At 43.4% G+C, this 21,046-nt stretch overlaps 1 protein-coding gene and 1 long non-coding RNA gene across 3 annotated transcripts in view; one reads left to right on the top strand and one right to left on the bottom strand.

Moving 5' to 3' along the window:
- Positions 1–671: 671 nt before the first annotated feature.
- On the bottom strand, positions 672–14,403 carry LOC131481221 (uncharacterized). The gene is made up of 3 exons (XR_009246134.1): positions 14,248–14,403; positions 13,361–13,440; positions 672–831 (listed from the first exon to the last, which is right to left on the bottom strand). It is a non-coding gene; the product is annotated as an uncharacterized LOC131481221 (long non-coding RNA).
- DENND1B (DENN domain containing 1B) overlaps positions 14,403–21,046 on the top strand; it is a 234,296-nt gene continuing 227,652 nt past the window's right edge. Inside the window, exons 1-2 of one of the 2 annotated variants that reach the window (XM_058668968.1) lie at positions 14,403–14,741; positions 16,983–17,047. In XM_058668968.1, the coding sequence (XP_058524951.1) occupies positions 14,725–14,741; positions 16,983–17,047 (82 nt within the window). In that variant the 5' untranslated portion in view covers positions 14,403–14,724. The remainder of the gene's footprint in view (positions 14,742–16,982; positions 17,048–21,046) is intronic. The other variant, XM_058668967.1, reaches the window with a different exon arrangement.

The raw sequence follows: 21,046 nt of genomic DNA, 5'->3' as shown, positions 1-21,046 counted from the left end.
CTTACTAGGCAATTGCCCAAGTCTTGGATCTGTGACATCAGAAGCAACTGGAGAGAGGTAAGATGATGGCTGTATTTTTGAAGCCCAGGACAATTCTAGTTATTGCTTCATATTTATCTTGTCCCTATCGGTCATTGTCAGGTCTGTTTATTATTAGTCAAAGGATGTTCTGGAATTATGCTCGTTGACCTGATATTTGACTAAAATCGATTTGCAGGCACACTGGATCTCCCCAATCCCTGTTATCAATCATATATAACTACATGGAATGTTTGCCTACTTTTACCATGAGTTTTAGGAAACTTAAACTCAGCACACAGGAATTTGTTCATATTATTTCTTTATTTACATTAGAATTAGAGTTGTTTGCAGAGCTTGCTGATTTTGTTGTATGATTAGCATCACCTATGGTGCTCTTTTGTGCTTCCTTCTGGTAAATTTTAATGATATTGCTCACCGGATATGCTTACTCATTCTCCTGAGAGTATTCAATGGGTGTGAGCAGGGCCACCAACCAGTAAAGATGTTTTTATTTATGTGAAACAGCTGGTGGGTGGAGTTAGGACATTCTTTCCCAGGCTGAGCCACAGGGTTACACTAACACTGTGCTGTTGCTAGTAACCTAAGTAAGATCCCTTAAAAATATCGGAAGAGAAACTGAGAAAGATTACTGTCTGTGGGTGACACTCTCCTTAAGCATTATTTGTTCTTAACTCCAAGGACTCTTTGAGGTATCCCAATGTCTGGCAGATTGAGGAACAACAATAAGGAGGAAGTAACAGAAACTGGTCAGAGGTAAGAGAATTCATTCCACAACTTCGGGCAAGTCATCTGAAAAAGGGAAAAGGAAAATATCTTTTGCTGTGTTTCTGAGAATCTTATTATCTTCTCCATTAAAAGTTTAACAGCAAGATTATTATCACAGTTTACCACTTGACTTTTGTCGTTCTTTGGATATGTTCAGATGTGATAATAAAGACTTCAGAATTTGTCTAAATCTTCCCCCTTGTCTTTCTCTTGCAAATTGAAAGATGACATTTTTACTGCAGTTGACTTTATCTTGTCAATAAATTTTTTTCCTCTAAAAAACTTCACAGATTTTAAAATTATACTTGTTTATGGGGCTCTACATGCTGTTTCATTTTTTTATACATTGTATAATGTCCAATCAAGGAAAATATATATACCTTCTCAAGCATTTAACATTGCTTTATAATGGTAAGTTCAGAATTACTATCCAGTGTGGTGTTTTTATTTTTTTGAGAAACATAACTGAACATTATTTTCATTCTACTGTTGAATACAACACCTGGACTTTTACCTAGCTGTTACCAGTGTCCACTCATCAACCTTTCTCAATCCCTTCCTTGATTCCTCCCTCCGAAGCCTCTGGTAAACACATTTATAATTTCATATTCTATGGGATCATCTGGGTTTTTTTTCCCCCTCTACATTTGAGTGAGTTTAGATGATAGGTGTCTTTCTGTGCTTGGGTTATTTCACTTAGCATACTGACCTCCACTTCAATCCGTGTTAGCGAAAAAGTCAAGGTGGACGAGTAGTATTCCCTTGTGTACTTGTACCACATTTTGTTTCTTAGTTCAGCAGCTGATACACACCAACATTGTTCCCGCCTATTGCGTATTGTGAGTAGTGCTGCAGTGAACAGGAGAATGTTTTATAGGAACAAAGATAGCTCTACTTCTAATTTTTGGAGAAACCTTCATCTTACCAGTGCTCAGGGTCTCACAACATCCTCTCCAACACTTGTGATTTTTGTCTATTTGATAACCAAATATACTAGAGTCAGATGATTTTTGTTTTTGTGTTTTTGTTTTTTTTGCATTTCCATGATGATCAGTGATACTGAATGTTTCTGCAGTTAGCCTGATGGCCACTTGTATGTCTTTGAGAAATGTCTGTTTAGATGTACCGCCCATTTTACCATAAAATTGTCTGATTTTCTGCTACTGAATTATTTGAGTTATTCAACTTTTTTTGAATAGTAACTCTGCCAAATGTATAGCTTGCAAATTGTTCTCCAATTCCGTAGGTTGTCTCTTCATTTATCCTTTATTTGCTGTGTAAAGGCTCTTGAGTTTGATGAAGTTCCATTTGCCCATTTTTACTTTTAATTCTTGTGCTTTCAGTTATATCCAGAAATTCCTGCCCATTCCAAAGTCCTGAAGTGTTTTCCTTCTAATAGTCATAGGTCTTTAATTCATTTTGGACTTCTTTTTGTGTATGGTGAGAGGAATCTGGTTCCATTGCTTCGCATGTGTATATCCAATTTCCCCAGCACCGTTTAGTAAGACTACTCTTTTTCCAATGCATGTTCTTAGATGTCTGTCAAAGTTCAGTTGGCTATAGGTGTGTGGGTTTACTTTTAGGGTCTAGTATGTTCCATTGTTCTATGGATCTCTTTTATTTTTTGCCAATATCATGATGTTTTATTACTGTAACTGTGTCTTACATATATATGTATAAAGTATTTATTTTTATTTGAAGAGTTACAGAGAGAGAGACAGAGACAATAAACTTCCATCTGCTAGTTTACTCCCCAGATAGCTGCAATGGCCTGGAGCTGGGTTGATCTGAGCCCAGGGGCCAGCAGCTCCTTCCAGGTCTCCCATGAGGGTTCAGAGTCCCAAGGAATTGGGGCCATTCCTTTGTTTCAGGGCATTAGCAGGGCGTCGGATCAGAAGTGGAGCAGTTGGGATGTGAACAAGCACCACCAGCGGAGTGGTGCTTAGCACTACAGAATAGACTCCAACTTTGTGATATAAAGTGAGATAGTTCATTCTTGCTGCTTCGCTCTGTTTGCTCAAGGTCAATTTGGGCATTTGGATTCTTACATGTCACCATTCAAATTAAATTTTTTCCTAGTTTTTTGAAAGATGCTTTTAGGATTTTGATGGGAATTGCATTGATTGTTTGGATAGTATGCACATTTCAACAAAACTGATTCTTCTACTCCATGAAAAGATGCTTTTCCATTTCTTTGTGTCATCTTTGATTTCTTTCATTAAACGTTTCAGTTTTATTGGAAAGGCAGATTTACAGAGAGAAGGAGAGACAAAGAGAGAAAGATCTTCCAGCTGTTGGTTCACTACCCAAATGGCTGCAATAGTCAGAGCTGAGCCAATCTGAAGCCAGAAGCGTCTTCCAGGTCCTCCGTGTGCGTGCAGGGTTCCAAGAACTTGAGCCACCATCTGTTGCTTTCCAGACCATAAGCAGGTGGCTGGATTGGAAGACGAGCAGCTGAGATTAGAATCTGCACTCATATGGGATTCTGGCTCTTGCAGTTAGATGATTAGCCTGTTGAGCCACCACTCCAGCCCCAATTTTTCACTTTTTTTTTGGTTAAATTTATTCCTAAGTAAATTATTTTTTTAAAGATTTATTTATTTATATTGGAAAGGCAGATATAAAGAGAGAAGGAGAGACAGAGAGGAAGATTTTCCGTCCAATGGTTCACTATCCAAGTGAGCACGATGGCTGGAGCTGAGCCAATCTGAAGCCAGAAGCCAGGAGCTCTTCCAGGTCTCCCACACGGGTGCAGGGTCCCAAGGCTTTGGGTCATCCTCAACTGCTTTCCCAGGCCACAAGCAGGGAGCTGGATGGGAAGCGGGGCTGCCGGGATTAGAACCAGTGCCCATATGGGATCCTGGTGCGTGCAAGGCGAGGACTTTAACCACTAGGCTATTGTGCCGGGCCCTAAATTATTTCTTTTTCAGCTACTAGAAATTTCATTTCTTTCTTGATGGATTTTCCAGTGATTCACTACTGCTGTATAACCATGGTGCCTGTTTTTTGTATATTGACTTTTTTTTTAAAGATTTATTTTATTTTTATTACAAAGTCAGATATACTGAGAGGAGGAGAGATAGAGAGGAAGTGGAGCTGCCGGGATTAGAACCAGCGGCCATATGGGATCAAGGCGAGGACCTTAGCCACCAGGCCACGCTGCCGAGCCCATATACTGACTTTTGTATCTTGTAACTATGCTGAGTTTGGTTATCACTTGTAAGAATTTTTGGTAGAGTCTCTGGGACTCTATAAGATTGTGTCATCTATAAATAGTGACATTTTGACTTCTCCCTTTCTTCTTTTCTCTTGCCTGACTGCACTACCTGACACTTCCAGTATATAATTCTGAATCAGAATGGTGAGAGTGGACATCCTTGTCTTGTGCCAGACCTAATAGGCAAAACACTCAGCTTTTCCCAATTCAATACTGTGCTAAAGATTGGCTTGTTATATATGGTCTTTATTGTGTTGAGGCAAGTTCCTTCTATACTTAACTTGATCAGAGTTTTATCACAAAGATAAGTTGAATTTTATCAAATGTCTTTTCTGTATCTACTGAGATAATCACTTGATTCTTGTCCTACATTCTGTCTCTGTGTTATATCACACTTTTTGATTTGCATATGTTGAATCACCCATGCATCCCTGGGATCAATTCCACTTGATGACAGAGAATGATCTGTTCAATGTACCATCAGATTCAATTTGTTGCATTTTGTTGAGGATTCTTGCATCTATGCTCATTAACAATATTGGCCTATAGTTTTCCTTTTGTTTCCTTTCATTTTTTTAAGATATATTTATTTTTATTGGAAAGGCAGATATACATAGAGAAGAAGAGACAGAGAGGAAGATCTTCCTTCCACTGGTTCATTCCCAAAGTGGTTGCAATAGCTAGAGCTGAGCTGATCTAAACCCAGGAGCCAGGGATTCCTTCCAAGTCTCCCATGTGGATGCACTGTGCCATCCTTTGTTGCTTTTCCAAACCACAAGCATATGGTTGTGACATAGAGCAGCCAGGATACGAACTGGCACCCATGTGGGATCCTGATGCATACAGGGTGAGGATTTAGCCACTATGCCTGAGCCTCTGGGGCCCCTATTTGTTATGTTCTTGTCTGGTTTTGGTATCAGGATAATGCTGGCTTCATAGAAAAAATTAGAAAAATTCTCACCTCTTTTATTTTTGGATTAATTAAAAAATGACTGGTATTAATTCTTTGAATATTTGATGGGATTTGGTAGTGAAGTCATCTGGTCCTGGGCTTTTCCTTGATAGAAAATTTTTATTATTACTATTATTGATCCAATTTCACTGCTCATTATTGGTCTGTTGGGCAATCTGTTTCCTCCTGTTTCAATCTGAGTATGGTATGTGTCCAAGAACTGAAAAAATTCTTTTAGTTGATTGAATTTGTTGTTCATAGTAATCTCTGACAAGCCTTTGTATTTCTGTAGCATCATTGGTAAGGGATCCATTGTTATCTGTAATTCTATTTGAAACTTCTCTCTTTCTGGTTTGTCTTGCTAAGGGTTTAACAATTTCATTTATTTTTTCAAGGAACAAGCTCTTTGTCATTAAATTTTGTTGTGTTTTTGTCTGCATGCCATTTATTCTTTTCTTTTCTGAATTTTGGAATTGGTTTGGTCTTGTTTGTCTAGTTCCTTGAATTGTATCAAAGAGTTGTTTGAGATTTTCTCTCTCTCCCTCTCTCTCTTCTTCTTCTTCTTTTTTTTTTCATGCAGGCATTGATTGCTATAAAATTCTTTCTTAGTGTAACTTTGGCTGTATCCTATAGGTTTTGTATTTCAATATTCAGTTGTTTCCTTAACTAAAAAGTACACTAAAGCTTAATTTTTAGATCATGTCTGTGATGTTATTCTGGATGCAGTTTTTGTTCAGGAGTAAGTTGTTTAATTTCATGTATTTGAGTAGTCTATAACATTGTTCTTGCTTACATTGTTATAGTTGTGTTACATTGCTATCAGAAAATATACCCCATGTAGTCTCTGTTTTTGAGAATCCTCTCCTTAACTTCGGAGAGCTGTTTTGGGGCAGACTGGTGACCTTTGGCCTTTCTCTACCTGGATGTTTAAATCCTTGAGAAGTTTTCTGTGATTGTTTGACACACCTCTGACAACTCAAGTCCCTGTTGAATCACAGCGGCTTGACTATTTCCTGTTTGTATGCTGTCCCATAAGCTGTCTCCACTGCTGCTGTTGCCTATCCTTTCTTCTCCAAATGAGTGTTGTCACAAAGCCTGTTAGCGCTCCGCGTCTTCCCTCAGTTTGATTTACTGTGCGATGGGATGCCTGCCTCTCAATGCATTTTTAATACCACCTGATGTATTTTTCAGTTGCAGGATTTCTGTCTGATTTTGTCTAGTTTTCTATCTCTCTGACAAATCTGTTAGAATATTGGATTATTTCTCCATGTCCTTTTGAATTCCACTGCTTTTCTAGGGCAGTTATTTTAAAATCTTAAGGCTTTGGGGAATTTCAATTCATAGATGGTTGGTTTGTGGCACCTTATTTTTCTCTCTAGGTAAGATCACACAGATTGCTGGAATTTCCAGGTATTTGCTGGTCCACCACATTGCCTGTGCATTGAAAGATTGTTTGTGTAGCCTGGTTTCAATTCTGGCTCCCCTAGCTATTCCAAGCCATTTATCTCACTGCTGAGGTAGCTATGTTCTTACTGTGGCTGGTGTAAGCTCACTGCCCGATGCTTCGCCTATCAGCCACTGGTGCGTGGTGTGTGAGACTGCTCATCTGGTATGATAGAACTCTGGATACTTGGGTAGGTTAAGGTCCTGTCTCCAGGTGCAAGTCTGGGAACAGGGATCACCACTGAGGTTTATGAGCCTGGTACTGACCTCCCAGTTAGTCCTGTGATGTGTTGCTGTTTGCCCATGATGTAGTAGGGGTGAAGGAGGCAGGTGGGTCCTAGGTGGGCCTCACAGCACCAGGCTGGTATAATATTAGGGGTACACATCTGGCATGCCAGTGTTACATATCAAAACTAGTCTGTCTCAATAGGATGCAGGTCTCTGCCTGACACTAGGTCAAGTTTAGAGTCTCCATTTACAGGCACTGGCCTGGGAACAGAAACAGAAACCCCAGCATTGGGGTTTACTTGTCTAGCAGACTTCCAAGACACATCAATGTCTGTCTCTTCAGAGTTGGAGGAAGGGGCCTGGTACAGTAGCCTAGTGGCTAAAGTCTTTGCCTTGCATGTGCCAGAATCCCTTATGGGCACCAGTTATGTATCCTGACTGCTCTACTTCCCTTCCGTTTTTCTGCTTGTGGCATGGGACAGCCCAAAGCTTTGTGACCCTGTACCTACATGGGAGACCTGGAAGAGGCTCTGGGCTCCTGGCTTTGGATTGGTCCAACCCCAGCTGTTGCCGCCACTTGGGGAATGAATCATCTGGGGACAGATCTTTCTATATCTCTTTCTCTCTGTCTCTCCTTCTCTCCCAAATTCTGACTTTCAAATAAAATATAAATATATATATTTTAAAAAGCAAAGTTGGAGAAAGTGATAAAAATAGCTCTTGGTCACACAAATTGTTCCCAGGTTAGTCATAGCTGCGTCCTACAATCTCTGGGTTCCACAAAGATCCACCCAAGGCTGGCAGAAAATGGCACTGGCCAGGATGACCCTGACCCACTGGACTGTAGGTGTGGGGAAATCTAAGGGTCCAGCCTATGAACGAACACTGGCTAGATGGTAGAGGGCTTTGAGCTTTATCAGGTACAATGTCTCAGAGCGGTGGGCCTGGCGGAAGGCATTGTCCTAAGTTCCCTTTCCCAGCCTTTATTTGCTTTGCAGGTATGGAAGCAGGGGCAGTGGCCTTGCTTACTTCAATATGACTTGTCATCGTGGTTGCAGCAAGATGAGGAACTGCTGTCACTCCCCAGGTGTCCACAGCTCTTGTGAAGGTGGCTTGGTGTGTGCACAGCTATTCACATCATTGTCTCTGTGGGGAAGTGGTTACTGGAGCTTCTTACTTAGCCACCCACTTTCTCTGACTGGAGTTGGTTTTTAAATCAGTATTTTAAAGCCATGAGGTATGAAAGCAACTTAGAGAAGAAAACATGAGTAAAGAAATACTTCTTAACTACTTCTCTCTTCCTAAATGCATCCTAAATATTTCTCTACACTGTCTCTCAATTTAAAAAAATACTTCATATGTCTTGTTGGAGAACATAAGATTCATGATATTAGGCCTGGCACGATGGCTCAATGGCTCAATATTCATCTTGCAAGTGCCAGCATTCCATATGGGTGTTGCTGTGTGTCCCAGCTGCTGCACTACCCTCACAGCTCACTGCTTCTGGCCTGGGAAAGCAGTAGAGGTTGGCTCAAAGTCTTGGGACCCTGCACCTGCGTGGAAGAATCTCCTGGCTCCAGATCAGCTCAGCTCTGGTTGTTGCGGCCACCTAGGGAGTGAACCAGTGGACTGAGGCTCTTTCTCTCTGTCTCTCCTTCTCTTTGTAAATCTGATCTGCCTTTCTAATAATAATAAATAAAATCTTCAAGAATATTCACGACATTACTTCTAAACATAAATTGAAAAATATCCTGAAACAATGTTCTCTTTATTAAAAGATGGTCCTGATAAAATATGTTAAAGATAATTTTTTTAACTTCAAAACTAGTTTTAGGTGTTTTTTGTTTTTTTTTTAAGGCTTTGTTTAGTTAAAAGGCTGAATGACAGAATAAGATACACACATACAAATACACAAACGCAACACACACAGATCTTCCATCTACTGGTTTTACTCTCCAAATTGCAATAGCTGGGGGTTCATCTGGGTCTCCCCAGTGGCTGCAGAGGCCCAAGCACTTGAGCCATCTTCTGCTGCTCTCCCAGGTATAATAGCAGGGAACATGGTTGTAAGTGGAACAGTTGGCACTTGATCCAGTGCCCATAAGGCATGCCAACATTGCAGGTGGTGGCTTAGCCTATTATGCTACAGTGTCAGCCCCATAGCTCACTTCTAAGTGAAGTATTTGGTCCACAGGGCAAACATGAGTCCAGTTAAGTTGCACTCAACTTGAAGCATTCTTAGTAGCATTTTTGTTTTTGTTATTTATATAAAGTGAATGAATTTCACATATTTCACAACACAGATTTACGAGTATAGTACTGTTTTTTCTTTATTGTCATTTGAGAACTTAAGAAAGTGTTTCTTGGGTATGAATTACCCCTTACCTCTGCCTGTCATATGTGTACACGGATGAAGTGCATGAGTGGCTGAGATAGAGAATTAGGGTTTACATTTGTGGTTATCACAGTTACATTGGCAGAGAGGAAAGCTGGTTCAGTAATGGACTAAAATTAGATTTCTCTGTATGACTAACACATAAGGATCTATATGTCAGGGACTATTTGGGTATGGCTGCAGAAAGGTGCATACTACCATTTATAGAGTTCCATTTGGTTCATTTTACCTGGTATTATAGTCAAAATCTGGCAATCATGGTCATCTCGTCAAAATTACAGCCAATTCGGGCCCGGCGGCTTGGCCTAGCAGCTAAAGTCCTCGCCTTGAAAGCCCCGGGATCCCATATGGACGCCAGTTCTAATCGCGGCAGCGGGCTCGGCAGCGTGGCCTGGTGGCTAATCCCGGCAGCTCCACTTCCCATCCAGCTCCCTGCTTGTGGCCTGGGAAAGCAGTTGAGGATAGCCCAAGGCTTTGGGACCCTGCACCCACGTGGGAGACCCGGAAGAGGTTCCTGGTTCCCGGCTTTGGATCAGCGCGCATTGGCCCGTTGTGGCTCACTTGGGGAGTCAATCATCGGACGGAAGATCTTCCTCTCTGTCTCTCCTCCTCTGTGTATATATGGCTGTAATAAAATGAATAAATCTTTAAAAAAAAATTACAGCCAATTCAAAGTTCAGAATTAAATACTTAAAAAATTATTTTTAAAGATTTATTTATTTTTATTGGAAAGCCAGGTATACAGAGAGAAAGATTTTCTGTCCAATGATTCTTGCCCCAAGTGACCACAATGGCCAGAGCTAAGTTGATCCAAAGCCAGGAGCCAGGAGCTTCTTCTGGGTCTCGCATGTGAGTGCAGGGTCCCAAGGCTTTGGGCCATTCTTGACTGCTTTCCCAGGCCACAAGCAGGGAGCTGGATGGGAAGCAGGGCTGCCGGGATCAGAACCAGTTCCGTATGGGATCTGGGCACATTCAAGGTGAGAACTTTAGCTGGTAGGCCACTGTGCAGAGCCCCTTAAATTTTTTTAAAATGCATCCGAAAATGGATGATTAAGTTCAGAATACATGGCAGGAATAGATAGGGATAAGTCAAAATAGCAGCAGATGCACCACTCATCTGAAGAGTATTTGCTCAGCTGGATGAACCCATTATCCTGGCAGTATGGGGTTTAAGACACTTTCTCATGAAGGAAATCCAACAGGGTACCTTGTCAAAAGCTGACTGCCAAAAAGGATCCAGGGTAAACTGGTTGCCTCAATGCAGGAGGAGAGGTGAGGGGAAGGCGAGGTTCCTGGAAGATTATTAGCTGTAAGCCGGATCTTACATGGATGGTTAGAAAATTTTGAAGGTGAAATTTTAGCATAAAATGATCCTGAACTGACAGTGTGCAGAATTGACCAAACAGTCAAACATTTTCCTTCCCGGAGAGCTCATCTTCATTTAACACCTCACTAAATTGCCACATACAAAGTCCCAAAGAGTAGCTAACATAAAAAGAAATACCACAAGTAGAAGAAAACAAGAGATCACAACTAAAAGCTGGCAGAAAGAAAATCCAGTAGTGGAATCAGATTTACAGATGTCTTAAATATTGGAATTTCCAGGGCCTGGTGCGATAGCTCAGTTGGTTAATCTTCTACCAAAAAGCACCAGGATTCGATATGGGTACTGTTCCATGGCCCAGCTGCTCCATTTCCCATCCAAATCCCTGCTTGTGGCCTAGGAAAGCATTGGAGGATTGCCCAAAGCTTGGGACTTGTACCAAAATGGGAGACCCCAAGGGGGCTCCTGGTTCCTAGCTTTGGATTCGCTCAGGGCTGGCCATTTTCCCATTGGGGAGTGAAGCAGCAGACAGAAGATCTTTCTCTTTCTGTCTCTTCTATGAATCTGCTTTTCCAATGAGAATAAATAAACCTTTAAAAAAATTGGAATATTCAGAAACAGAATTTAATATGTGTATATTGCATGTTTTAAGAAACTAAGAGATACACAGTGGCAAGTCCATAGTAGACATGATTTCAAATATACCAACAATTATAATGGAAGCAAATGATCTAAGAACTTGAACTAACAGCTAAAGATGATTACACTAGATTAAGAACCCAAATAACAATTTGTTAAATTCTTTTTTTAGATATTTACTTATTTTTATTGGAAAGTCAGATTTATAGAGAGAAGGAGAGATTGAGAGGAAGATCTTTCATCTGCTGGTTCACTTCCCAAGTGGCCACAATGGCTGGAGCTGAGTTGATCCAAAGCCAGGAGCCAGGAGCTTCTTCCAGGTCTCCCACGCGGGTGTAGGGTCCCAAGGCTTTGGGCCGTCTTCGACTGCTTTCCCAGGCCACAAGCAGGAAGCTGGATGGGAAGCAGGGCTGCCGGGATCCGAACCAGTGCCCATATGGGATCCTGACATATTTAAGGCGAGGACTTTAGCCACTAGGCTATTGTGCCGGGCAAATTCTGAAATATAATGGAAGTTCAAATGTGAAGGGGTGAAGGGAGACATACTGATACCAAGCAGATGCTATTCAGAAGGAAAAAAAAAAGTTGTTCAGAATCTAAGGCAAGTGAAACTCAACACACTAACAATTAATAATAAATGGTTCAATTACCAGGTAGCTATAATAATTATAACTTGGTATGTAGATTATCATACAGTTTAAACAGATAAACTTATCATCCTGTTAGGACATTTTAACTTCTCTCTTCTGTTAATTGTGTTCAGTATCAGCAAAATCAGCTAATGGCTGTTGGCAACCCAGTCACCCGTGTATCCATAGCTGTAGAATGGATATTCCTTGTCAACCTATTGTAAAGCATTTAAAGTAAGTCTCATGACATTTTAAAAGATGAAGAGCTTGCAGGCAACAACTCAGATCATACTCTTTGACCACTGCGATACCGAAAAAGATTTCTATCAATTGCTACCTTGGAAATATGATTGCTGAAATATGATCTTGAACAGATCTAACCCCTTCAACAGATCTAAAACCATTGTAAAGGTTTGTCTTTTGTACACCTCTCACTTCTCTATCAGTCACAGAAGTTCCAGATAAAATGAATATTACTAAAGTGAGGCCTCTGGTTTCATGAAGCATGACAGTGTTAAGTGCATATAAATTCTTTTGCAGGAGTTTTCAGCCAATTACTTATGTTAACAATGCACATCTGTATCTGCATTACGTGTACCTTAGTAACACCAGGACAACTTCACTATGGTCTGCCTCTCAGGTAGTTCAGAAGGATTTGTATTGAGTAACGAACGACTTTGTGATTATTGAGGAGTGTAACTATCATTTAAAGAATCCCAACACCGTATAGAGAACACTGCTCTATCATTTCCTCACTGCAAGTTAAGAACTCCTGATGCAGGCACTGCAGGTATGGTATGGTTCCTTTCTTTGCAGAGCAAGTTGTTAATGAAAGGGGAAGTTTAAGAAATTCCATAGCACTTGCAGCAGAAGTGGATTTTATTTTTTTATTTTTTATTTTTGAATATTTATTTATTTTTATTACAAAGTCAGATATACAGAGAGGAGGAGAGACAGAGAGGCAGATCTTCCGTCCGATGATTCACTCCCCAAATGGCTGCAATGGCCGGTGCTGTGCCGATCCGATGCCGGGAACCAGGAGCCTCTTCCAGGTCTGCCACTTGGGTGCAGGGTCCCAATGCATTGGGCCGTCCTCTACTGCTTTCCCAGGCCACAAACAGGGAGCTGGATGGGAAGTGGATCTGCTGGGATTAGAACCGGCGTCCATATGGGATCCCGGGGCTTTCAAGGCGAGGACTTTAGCCGCTAGGCTGAGATGCTGGGCCCCAGAAGTGGATTTTAGCTTGCAATCGTTTTCAAGGCTTTTGAATATGGTAGCTTCTTAGGTAGGAAAAGTTTTACGTGGGAAGAAATTATGTGATGCACTTTGACTAATTGTGAAGCTGAAATCCATCGACTCATTGCTCACAAGACCACTCACAGTTGAAGAGGTTTTAATTTAGACATCAATCACCCTGCTCATGTGACAGGTACTAAGTCCCGTTGTGGGAACTGAGAAACTGAAGTTCAGTGTCTCACTCCAAGTCAAGTTATGCTAAAATATGCTGAAACACACTTTTGTTGCTATTGTTCCCCAATTATGTCCTGCCCTCATTTTCGACTGAGAGTTCCGTTTCCATGCAATATGTCTAACTTTGCTGACCAGTAACACGCAGCCTTAGCAATAAGATCACTGGACTGGAGTTTAACTTCAGGCTTCTAAGTTCTAACTTCCCAAGACTACTTGTCTTTCACATCTCACAACCTACAACATTTATCATCTTACCTTCTGGAGTGGGTGATCACCAAAGCAACGTCCACCTGTGGCTGTTTTAGTGTGTGTGTTGCCCAAGCCAGCACAGCAACCTCCATTCGGATGAAAAACACCGTTAGGAAAGGCCTTCCAAGTAGTCCTCTGCATCTGGGGCTGGACCATCGTGCTGTTTCTTCCCAGTCCTTCCAACATCTCTTCTTAGTGGACCCAGAGCAGGCAGACGGAGTGAAAAGCAGAAGTGAACAGTTTGCATCAGATAGACCTGGTCTGAATTCCAACCCGCCATAACCCACCAGCTTAGGCTGGCTTCACTTTTATCATCTATAAAATGCTGATGCGAGTGTCTATCACGTGGAGGTGGGAGTGCTCAAGCCAGAACATAACCTGCTTAACAAGTGTTCTGTGGGTTGGCCCCTCCCTCCCTCATGCCCCAGCCTTCTCCTGGCTCCCCTGGGTTGCCAAGGGACCTCTGAGGCCTGCAATGTGGGACTGTGTTCGGCAAATCAGTCCAGGCTCGTGCCTCAGCAATGTCTGTTTCCCATATGTGCAGGCAAGTGGAGCACTTTCCTCTGCTACTTGACAGGGCTGCTTAGCAGGTGCACATGTCTGAACATTCCTGAAGCAGGAGGGGGCAGCTCTGGATTTCAGTGCTAACCCAGGCTGCAGCTGGAGTGAGGCAGGAGCCAGGAGCATCCACGTGAACTCCGCATTTGCAGTCTGGACTGAAAGGAACCCAATTCCCTGCGCACGTGATGGGGGGCACTGCAAGTCCAGGTACTTTTTCAGGGTGTGGGTTGTTTAGGGGGTGGGGGGGCTGACTCCAAGCTCTGACGGCCCGGGAGCCTGGGAGCCGGACAGGAAGCAGCTGGACTCGGTCCGGTGTTGAGGACAGCGGGCACCTGGCGTTTCTGAGTCCGTGGCAGAGCGGCACGTGGGCGTTCCAGGCAGGCTCTCGCGCGGCCCCACCGTCCCGGGGTGGTCCCCGGGGTGCCGGGACCCTCTCCCCCGACCCCTCGGCAGGCCGCCGCCCGCGGGCCGCGCGGCCCAGGTGAAGGCGGCCGGCGCGTCCCCGCGCGCCCCTTCCCCCTCCCGGCGACTTCCTGGTTTGCAGAAGGTGCAGGAGCGGCCGGGGCGGCCGGGGCGCGGGCACCGAGAGGCCCGGCTTCGGCGGCGGCGGCGGGGGCGGTGGCCACGCCGCTGCTGCTGCTGTCACAGAGAGGCTCGGGGGTGGGCAGGGAGGCGGGGAAGCTCCGGGGGCGCCGACGACATGGACCCGGCGCGGCCGCCGCTGTGAGCGGCCTCCTGGGCGCGGGCGGGCGGCGCGACCCTCGGGCGGCGCTGGGCGGCGGCCACCGGCCCCACCGCGACATGTAACCATGGACTGCAGGATCAAGTGAGTGCTCGGTGCGGGCGGGCGAGCGGGCGAGCGGGCGGGCGGGCGGGCCCGAGCCCCCTGCCGGCCGCCGGGACAGCGCTAGGCCGCAAAGCCTGGGCGTCCCCGCGGCCCCCGGCCCGGTGGGTCGGCGCGGCTCCTGCCGGCGGCTCCGGGGCTACGGCCGCCTGCGCGGGGCGGGGGAGGCCGGCTGCCGCCGCGGCCGCCGCAGGGTCGGGGTCCTCCCGGCGGGGTGGGGTGTGTGTGTGTCTGTGTGTGTTTCTTTCTGTGTGTCTGTGTCTGCGTGTGGACGCGCCGTGGGGGTCGTGGCGAAGCGAGTCCTTCTCTGGAGCGCCTCGCTGGAGTCAGGGTGACTGACCGTTTCTTCCCTAGGCGTCGTCTTCAGTTTTAAGCGGGATGTTCCCCTCTGCTCTTTCTTCTTGGAGAATTCAATTGCTCTGCTCTGTGGGGGCGATGCAGTGAGTCCCATCTGATGGGACCCAGTTTACCTGTGGGTTAAAGGACCCATCGCGACTCTTACTTCGGGAGGTCGGGAGAAAGCGATTTGCATAACGGTGGCCCATTTTGTTTACAAGGATCTAGGGGTAACGGGTGAAGAGGGGGTGGGGGCTTCTATTTTTTCCCTCTGAAAGTTACCCCCTCTTCACCCCATTCTCCACGCTGGTTGTAATGAATGTTGTGTGATTTGGCTTCCGTGGAAAGACCCGTTGAATATCACCAAGTATAACCGGATCAGTATTTTATCTCTGACATCGTAAAGGGGGCTCTGAAAAATATTAGGGAAATCGAAAAAATGCTGTAATGCAGGCTTGTTTTGTTCAAGTGGTTGACAGCAATGCAGTGAAAAAAGTGCACTTTCTTGACACAACTGTATTGTGTCAGATGATCTAGATTATTCCCATTCACACAAGTTAATAGTAGGAAGGTTGAGGAAAAATGCTTTATAAATTACCCCTGGAGGCCAGTCACATCCTGTGTTTAGATTCGTGCCTTGTACTGTTTTCTTAAATCCGTGTGTCAAAGTTGGTATTGGTTTCTTTGAACGGGGTGCATATTAAAAAAACAGACACTGACCCACGACGAGAAGGTGCTGTGAACAGGAGTTGAGAACTCTGACGCTTCGGACGTCGTGGTTTCAGACTTTGCCATGGAAAGGGGGCAGAAATAGAGCTGTGCTTTGAGAAAGAAAGTGTCTCAGTGGATTTCAGTTCACTTTGTGAAATGTAATCCATGACTAGGATAGATGTGGGAGAAGGTCTGGATGAAGCTCCGGCAACCTTCCTCTTCCTCCTGGAAATGTCAATGTGGAGTCAGTGCTGGAGCTCCCCCAGACACAGCAGTTGTAAGACAAGTCCTTGTTTGTTTGTTTGTTTGTTTGTTTGTTTGTTTGTTTTTGAGTGTATCTTAGAGTCTTTTGAGCAGTTTGCTTCTTTAAACTTTCTTAAGAACAGTAAACACAGGAGCAGTATAAATGTCTTGGGTGACCTTGATCATGGCAGGTGGGACCAGGTAGTCAGCATTTTGCTCAGGTGGCAACTCCTGAAAGCCTGTGTTGAGCTCTGCTGGCAGGCAGTCAAGACACTGGGGGGCACCCTGACTTCCCAGTGTTGTTCAGTTAGATGAAAAGAGTGCTTTGCACTGATAGAGTGCTTCCTAGTCTACAAAGTAACATACTCATACATTCTTAAACTCTATTTGAGAAGTGGAGTGGGGCGGGAGTTGGGTGGGGTGGAGAGCTGGGGAGAGTGTTCCCATCCAGTGGTTCACTTTCCATACACTGACAGGAAGCCAGGAACCGAACCCAGCCCTGGTCTCCCATGGGAGCAGACGGCCATTACCTGAGGCCTCCCAAGGGGCATGTCACCAGGGAAAGAACTAATAGAGCAGGACTCCCATCCAGACTTCAGGAATAACTGCTAGGCTAAGTGTCTGTTCTGTACATAGCCTTTTTGGATTTATAATCTGTGAAATGGGTATGGCACTTGACAGGAGAGAAAACAGTGGCAGCACTGGACATTGGGCCTCAAGTCCCAGAACTCCCAAGTTTCCAGCTGTCTTAGGTTGCTCAACTGAGAAAACTCTTGCCTGGTTATTTCTGCCTATCAGTGTAAGACTTATGTACACAGGATATTTTGAGACAAGAAGAATGAGAATAGTTTTTAGAATTAAGAAAACGTAATCCTTATAAGTAAGCTTATTTGTCACAGGAGATAAATGCAACGATTTTTTCCCCCCTTTTAGGGAAAATCCAGAAAGAACCTTTGACTTGGTATTGAAAGTGAAATGTCATGCCTCTGAAATTGAAGGTATGTATTTTTTTTTTTAATTCTTAAAATACTTGATTGAGTGCTAAACAAGTGTTGGTATTGTATGCTGCTGGAATGTGATAGGAGCAAAGGAATTGATAGTATTAAATGTGAAGTCTGTATCAAGTGTCTCGGATTGCTAGTAGTAAAATAGATGTAGGGTTTGTGGAAATCATTGAATGTTATCTATGTGGCTTGAATTTCATATATTTGGTAAGCTTGTGTATCTCACAACCCAGTTTTTTGCTCATCAATTAACTTTTCATTAGTTTTGGCAAAAGGGCATGTTTTTCCATTTTATTTCATTTGTGTTTGAAAACTTAGTTTTGCTTTACTGTCCTTCTGCCTCCCCTCCTTAAAATTGTCAGTTCCACCACCAATGAAAGTCACACCAATACCCTTCTGATATACCCAGAGCCTGGAGTGTAAGGAGCCCCTTAACTGCATTTACTTTAGTAGCATAGCACTTTCAGAGGAAGGTTAATTAAAAAAATATTTATTTATATATATTATTTTAAATTTATTTTTTTGGAAAGTCAAAGACGCAGAGAAGAGACAGAAAGAAAGATCTTCCATCTGCTGCTTCACTCCCCAAGTGGCCGCAATGGCTGGAACTGAGCCGCTCTGCAGCCAGGAGCCAGGAGCCAGGAATATCTTCTGAGTCTTCCAGGCAGGTGCAGGGTCCCAAGGCTTTGGGCTGTCATCTACTGCTTTCCCAGGCCACAAGCAGGGAGCTGGAAGGAAAGTGGGGCCTTTGGGATTAGAACTGGCACCCATATGGAATCCTAGTGCATGCAAGATAATAACTTTAGCTGCTAGGCTGAGGCGCCTGGCCCAAAGGGTTACATTTTTAACAATGACATTACTTGGAAAAATTTTAGCTGTCAGATCTGTACAGTTTCCTGGAAAGATGAGAATACTTCAGTATCATGATTTTTGTTCCTTTCCCCACTTAAAAAAAAATCTTAAAAAAAAATCTTTTTAAAAAGATTTATTTTTATTTACAAGGCAGATTTACAAGGAGAAGGAGAGAGAAAAAGATCTTTAATTTCCTGATTTACTTGCCAAATCACCACAATGCACAGAACAGAGTTGATCTGAAGCGAGAATCTAGGAGTCCCTGCCAGGTCTCCCAGGTGGCAGGGGTTAAAGGCGTTGGGCTTTTCTGCCCTGCTTTCCATAAGCAGAGAGGCCATAAGCAGAGAGCTGGACCAGAAGTGAAGCAGTTGGGACACAAATTGGTGCCTATATGGGATGGTGGCACCACAGGGTAGAGGATTAGCCTGTTGAGGGACAGTGCTGTCCCCTCTTTTCCCACTTTTATCATATTGTGTGTGTGTGTGTGTGTGAGAGAGAGAGAGAGAGAGAGAGAGAGAAAGAGATTGGGGAGGGTTGGGTAGTAGGAAAGAATAAGGACTATCTCTTCGTGTTCATTTCCTTTTCATGTGCTTGACTTTCCTTGCAGTATACTTAGACCCTAGGTAGTAATGGTGATTCAGTGTGGGGTTTTGTCAAGACTAGGTGGCCAGCCTAAAGCCTTGGTGGAAGGTCTGCTGACTTTGCGTTCCAGGAAGTAGCCAGCAATTACATACTGCTAAACCATTTGGAGCTGCATACCTCTGAAATAGAGGAGCCCAGCCCAGTTGTGGTGAAATGTGCGTGGTTAATTTTAGGTAGAATGTCACACATCCTGGCCCTGCCAACCCCGCCTGCTGTGCTTCGTGGCCTCGTGGAACTGCAACTGTGGTGATTTTTGTCCCTGGCAAGGAGAAATACTCCTAAGAAGGAGCTCCTTCTGATGAAACAACTTACTTTTGTTGTCTTACATGGAGAAAATTTTGTCCATTTGTATTCTTGCCAGGTCCCACCAAATGCCCATTGCAGAGTGAACATGTTATGGAGGACTCAAATGGAAACATAACTTTTCAGCTCTGGTTTAACTGTGTTCTCTAATGTACTTATGGTTTGACTTACTCTTTGTAAAATATTAATTTATTTGAAAAGCAGAGTTACAGAGAAAGGAGACTGAGATCTTCTATCTGCTCCTCCTACTCGGTTTGCAAGTGCCAGCTTCCCATCTAGGCACTGGTTCATATCCTGGCAGCTCTACTTCCATCTGACTCCCTTCTTGTGGCCTAGGAAGGCAGTAGAGGACATCCCAAGTCCCTGGGCACCCATGTGGGAGAGCTGGAAGAAGCTCCTGATTCCTGGCTTCAAATCAGCCCACTTCTGGCCATTGCGGCCATTTGGGGAGTGAAGCAGCAGATGGAAGATCTCTCCTTTTCTCTGTATATCTGCTTTTCCAATAAATGATTTAGCCTATAAAGTAAGAGACAGAGAGAAAGATCTTCTATCAGGTGGTTCACCCCCCAAGTGGCTGCAATGGCCAGAGCTGATCCGATCTGGAGCAAGGAGCCAGAAGCCAGGAGCTTCTTCCAGGTCTCTCACGTGGATACAGGGTCCCATCCTTTAGGCCATCCTCTGCTGTTTTCCCAGTCTAGAAACAGAGTGCTGGATGGAAAGTGGAGCAGCCGTGATGCAAACCAGTGCCCATATGGCACCTTGGCAGATGCAAGGGCCACTAGGCTATCGTGCAGGGCCCAAAATAAATAAAGCTTTAAAAAGAGTTAAATAAACTAACCCATATAAGAACCATCTTTTGCTGCTTTTCCCACACCGTTAGTGGCATCCACATGCAATCTTAGTGACAGGTGACAGCTTTGCCTGCTGTGCTGTGCTCTTGACCCCAAATCTTCAATTGTGATTTAAATAGTATGAGTATGACCAATTATGATTTTTGTGTCATAAAATGTAATGCACTAAGAATGCAGTAAAAAAATTTATGTCACTTTGGATGTTTAATATTTCTATAATGTTTTGACAACTCTCTGCTTTATTTCTAACTATGATGGGGAAATCTTTGTAGAAATTATTTGAAGGATTTGGAATATTCCTATTAACTGTTTATAACCTCTTTTAATAAGACTGATATATACAAACACTTGTTACAAGTAGAACATGCTTTTCCAACATTTAAATGAACATGGAAGATTTTCTTTTGTAGTGATAGAGTGAAAACAAAAGGTGTACATTAGGAGCTTTTGGGGTAAAATATAAAATTGAATTAAACAAAAGGAAACTTGATTTGTCTAAGAGGAAGCCCGGGGGTTGGTCATCAAAGATCTCGGTTCTTTTTGCACTTTGAGCTCTGCTACCCACAGAAATGGTGTCAATAGGAGGCTGAGTCCTTTGTGGTTATAATATGACTGTCAAGAGAAATTGGAGCTCTGCTGTTCTGCTTATAACCATGAGGGTGTCAGACGCTGTTTTTTTGTTGCTTTTTTTGGATTCAGAAAGTTTCCTTATAAAATCTCCCTTATAAAAAGCTTCTCTTTGAATCCCCGTAGTCTGTCGGTATGGCCTGCACATTCCTCTTGTCGGTATTGGTAGGGTGGGACAGAGGTAGAGGGGTATGACAAGGCTGTCAAATGGATTCAGTATCCAGTTGTCAAAGAGTAGACGTTAGGAAACCATTTGAAAAGCTCATTGTCAGACATTTCTCAGAATATTAGTTTATTTTTTGAAGACCATTTGATCTAAGATTAATAATATTATGTTGAGATATTTGGCATATTTCTCCACACATTTTTTAAAATGGAAGCTTTAATTTCTTTGATTCATTTTGAATAACTTGGATCATAAGTATCTTCAGAGATAAGTTACTATGTTTTAGTTAGTGGTTTAAAATGATCTTAGTGGTTGAAATAAACTAGTTCTGCTTAGATTATAATCCTTGAACTATTGCTATTTGGTTTTATTTAAAAAACATTACATAGATGTTTTATTAAAAACAACACATTTTTGAATACTCTGGATAATGGTTTATTTTTTATGGAGGGTGTTAATGACTTAAAAATCGCTGTGGGAGAGTTGGTGATGCTTCCTTATGGAGACATCATGTTGGTAGAGTGGGTTCTGCTAGCATTCCATGGATTGGGT

Source organism: Ochotona princeps, chromosome 10 (genome assembly GCF_030435755.1).
Source record: "Ochotona princeps isolate mOchPri1 chromosome 10, mOchPri1.hap1, whole genome shotgun sequence".
NCBI lineage: Eukaryota > Metazoa > Chordata > Mammalia > Lagomorpha > Ochotonidae > Ochotona > Ochotona princeps.
This window is presented reverse-complemented; position numbering and strand designations above follow the sequence as displayed.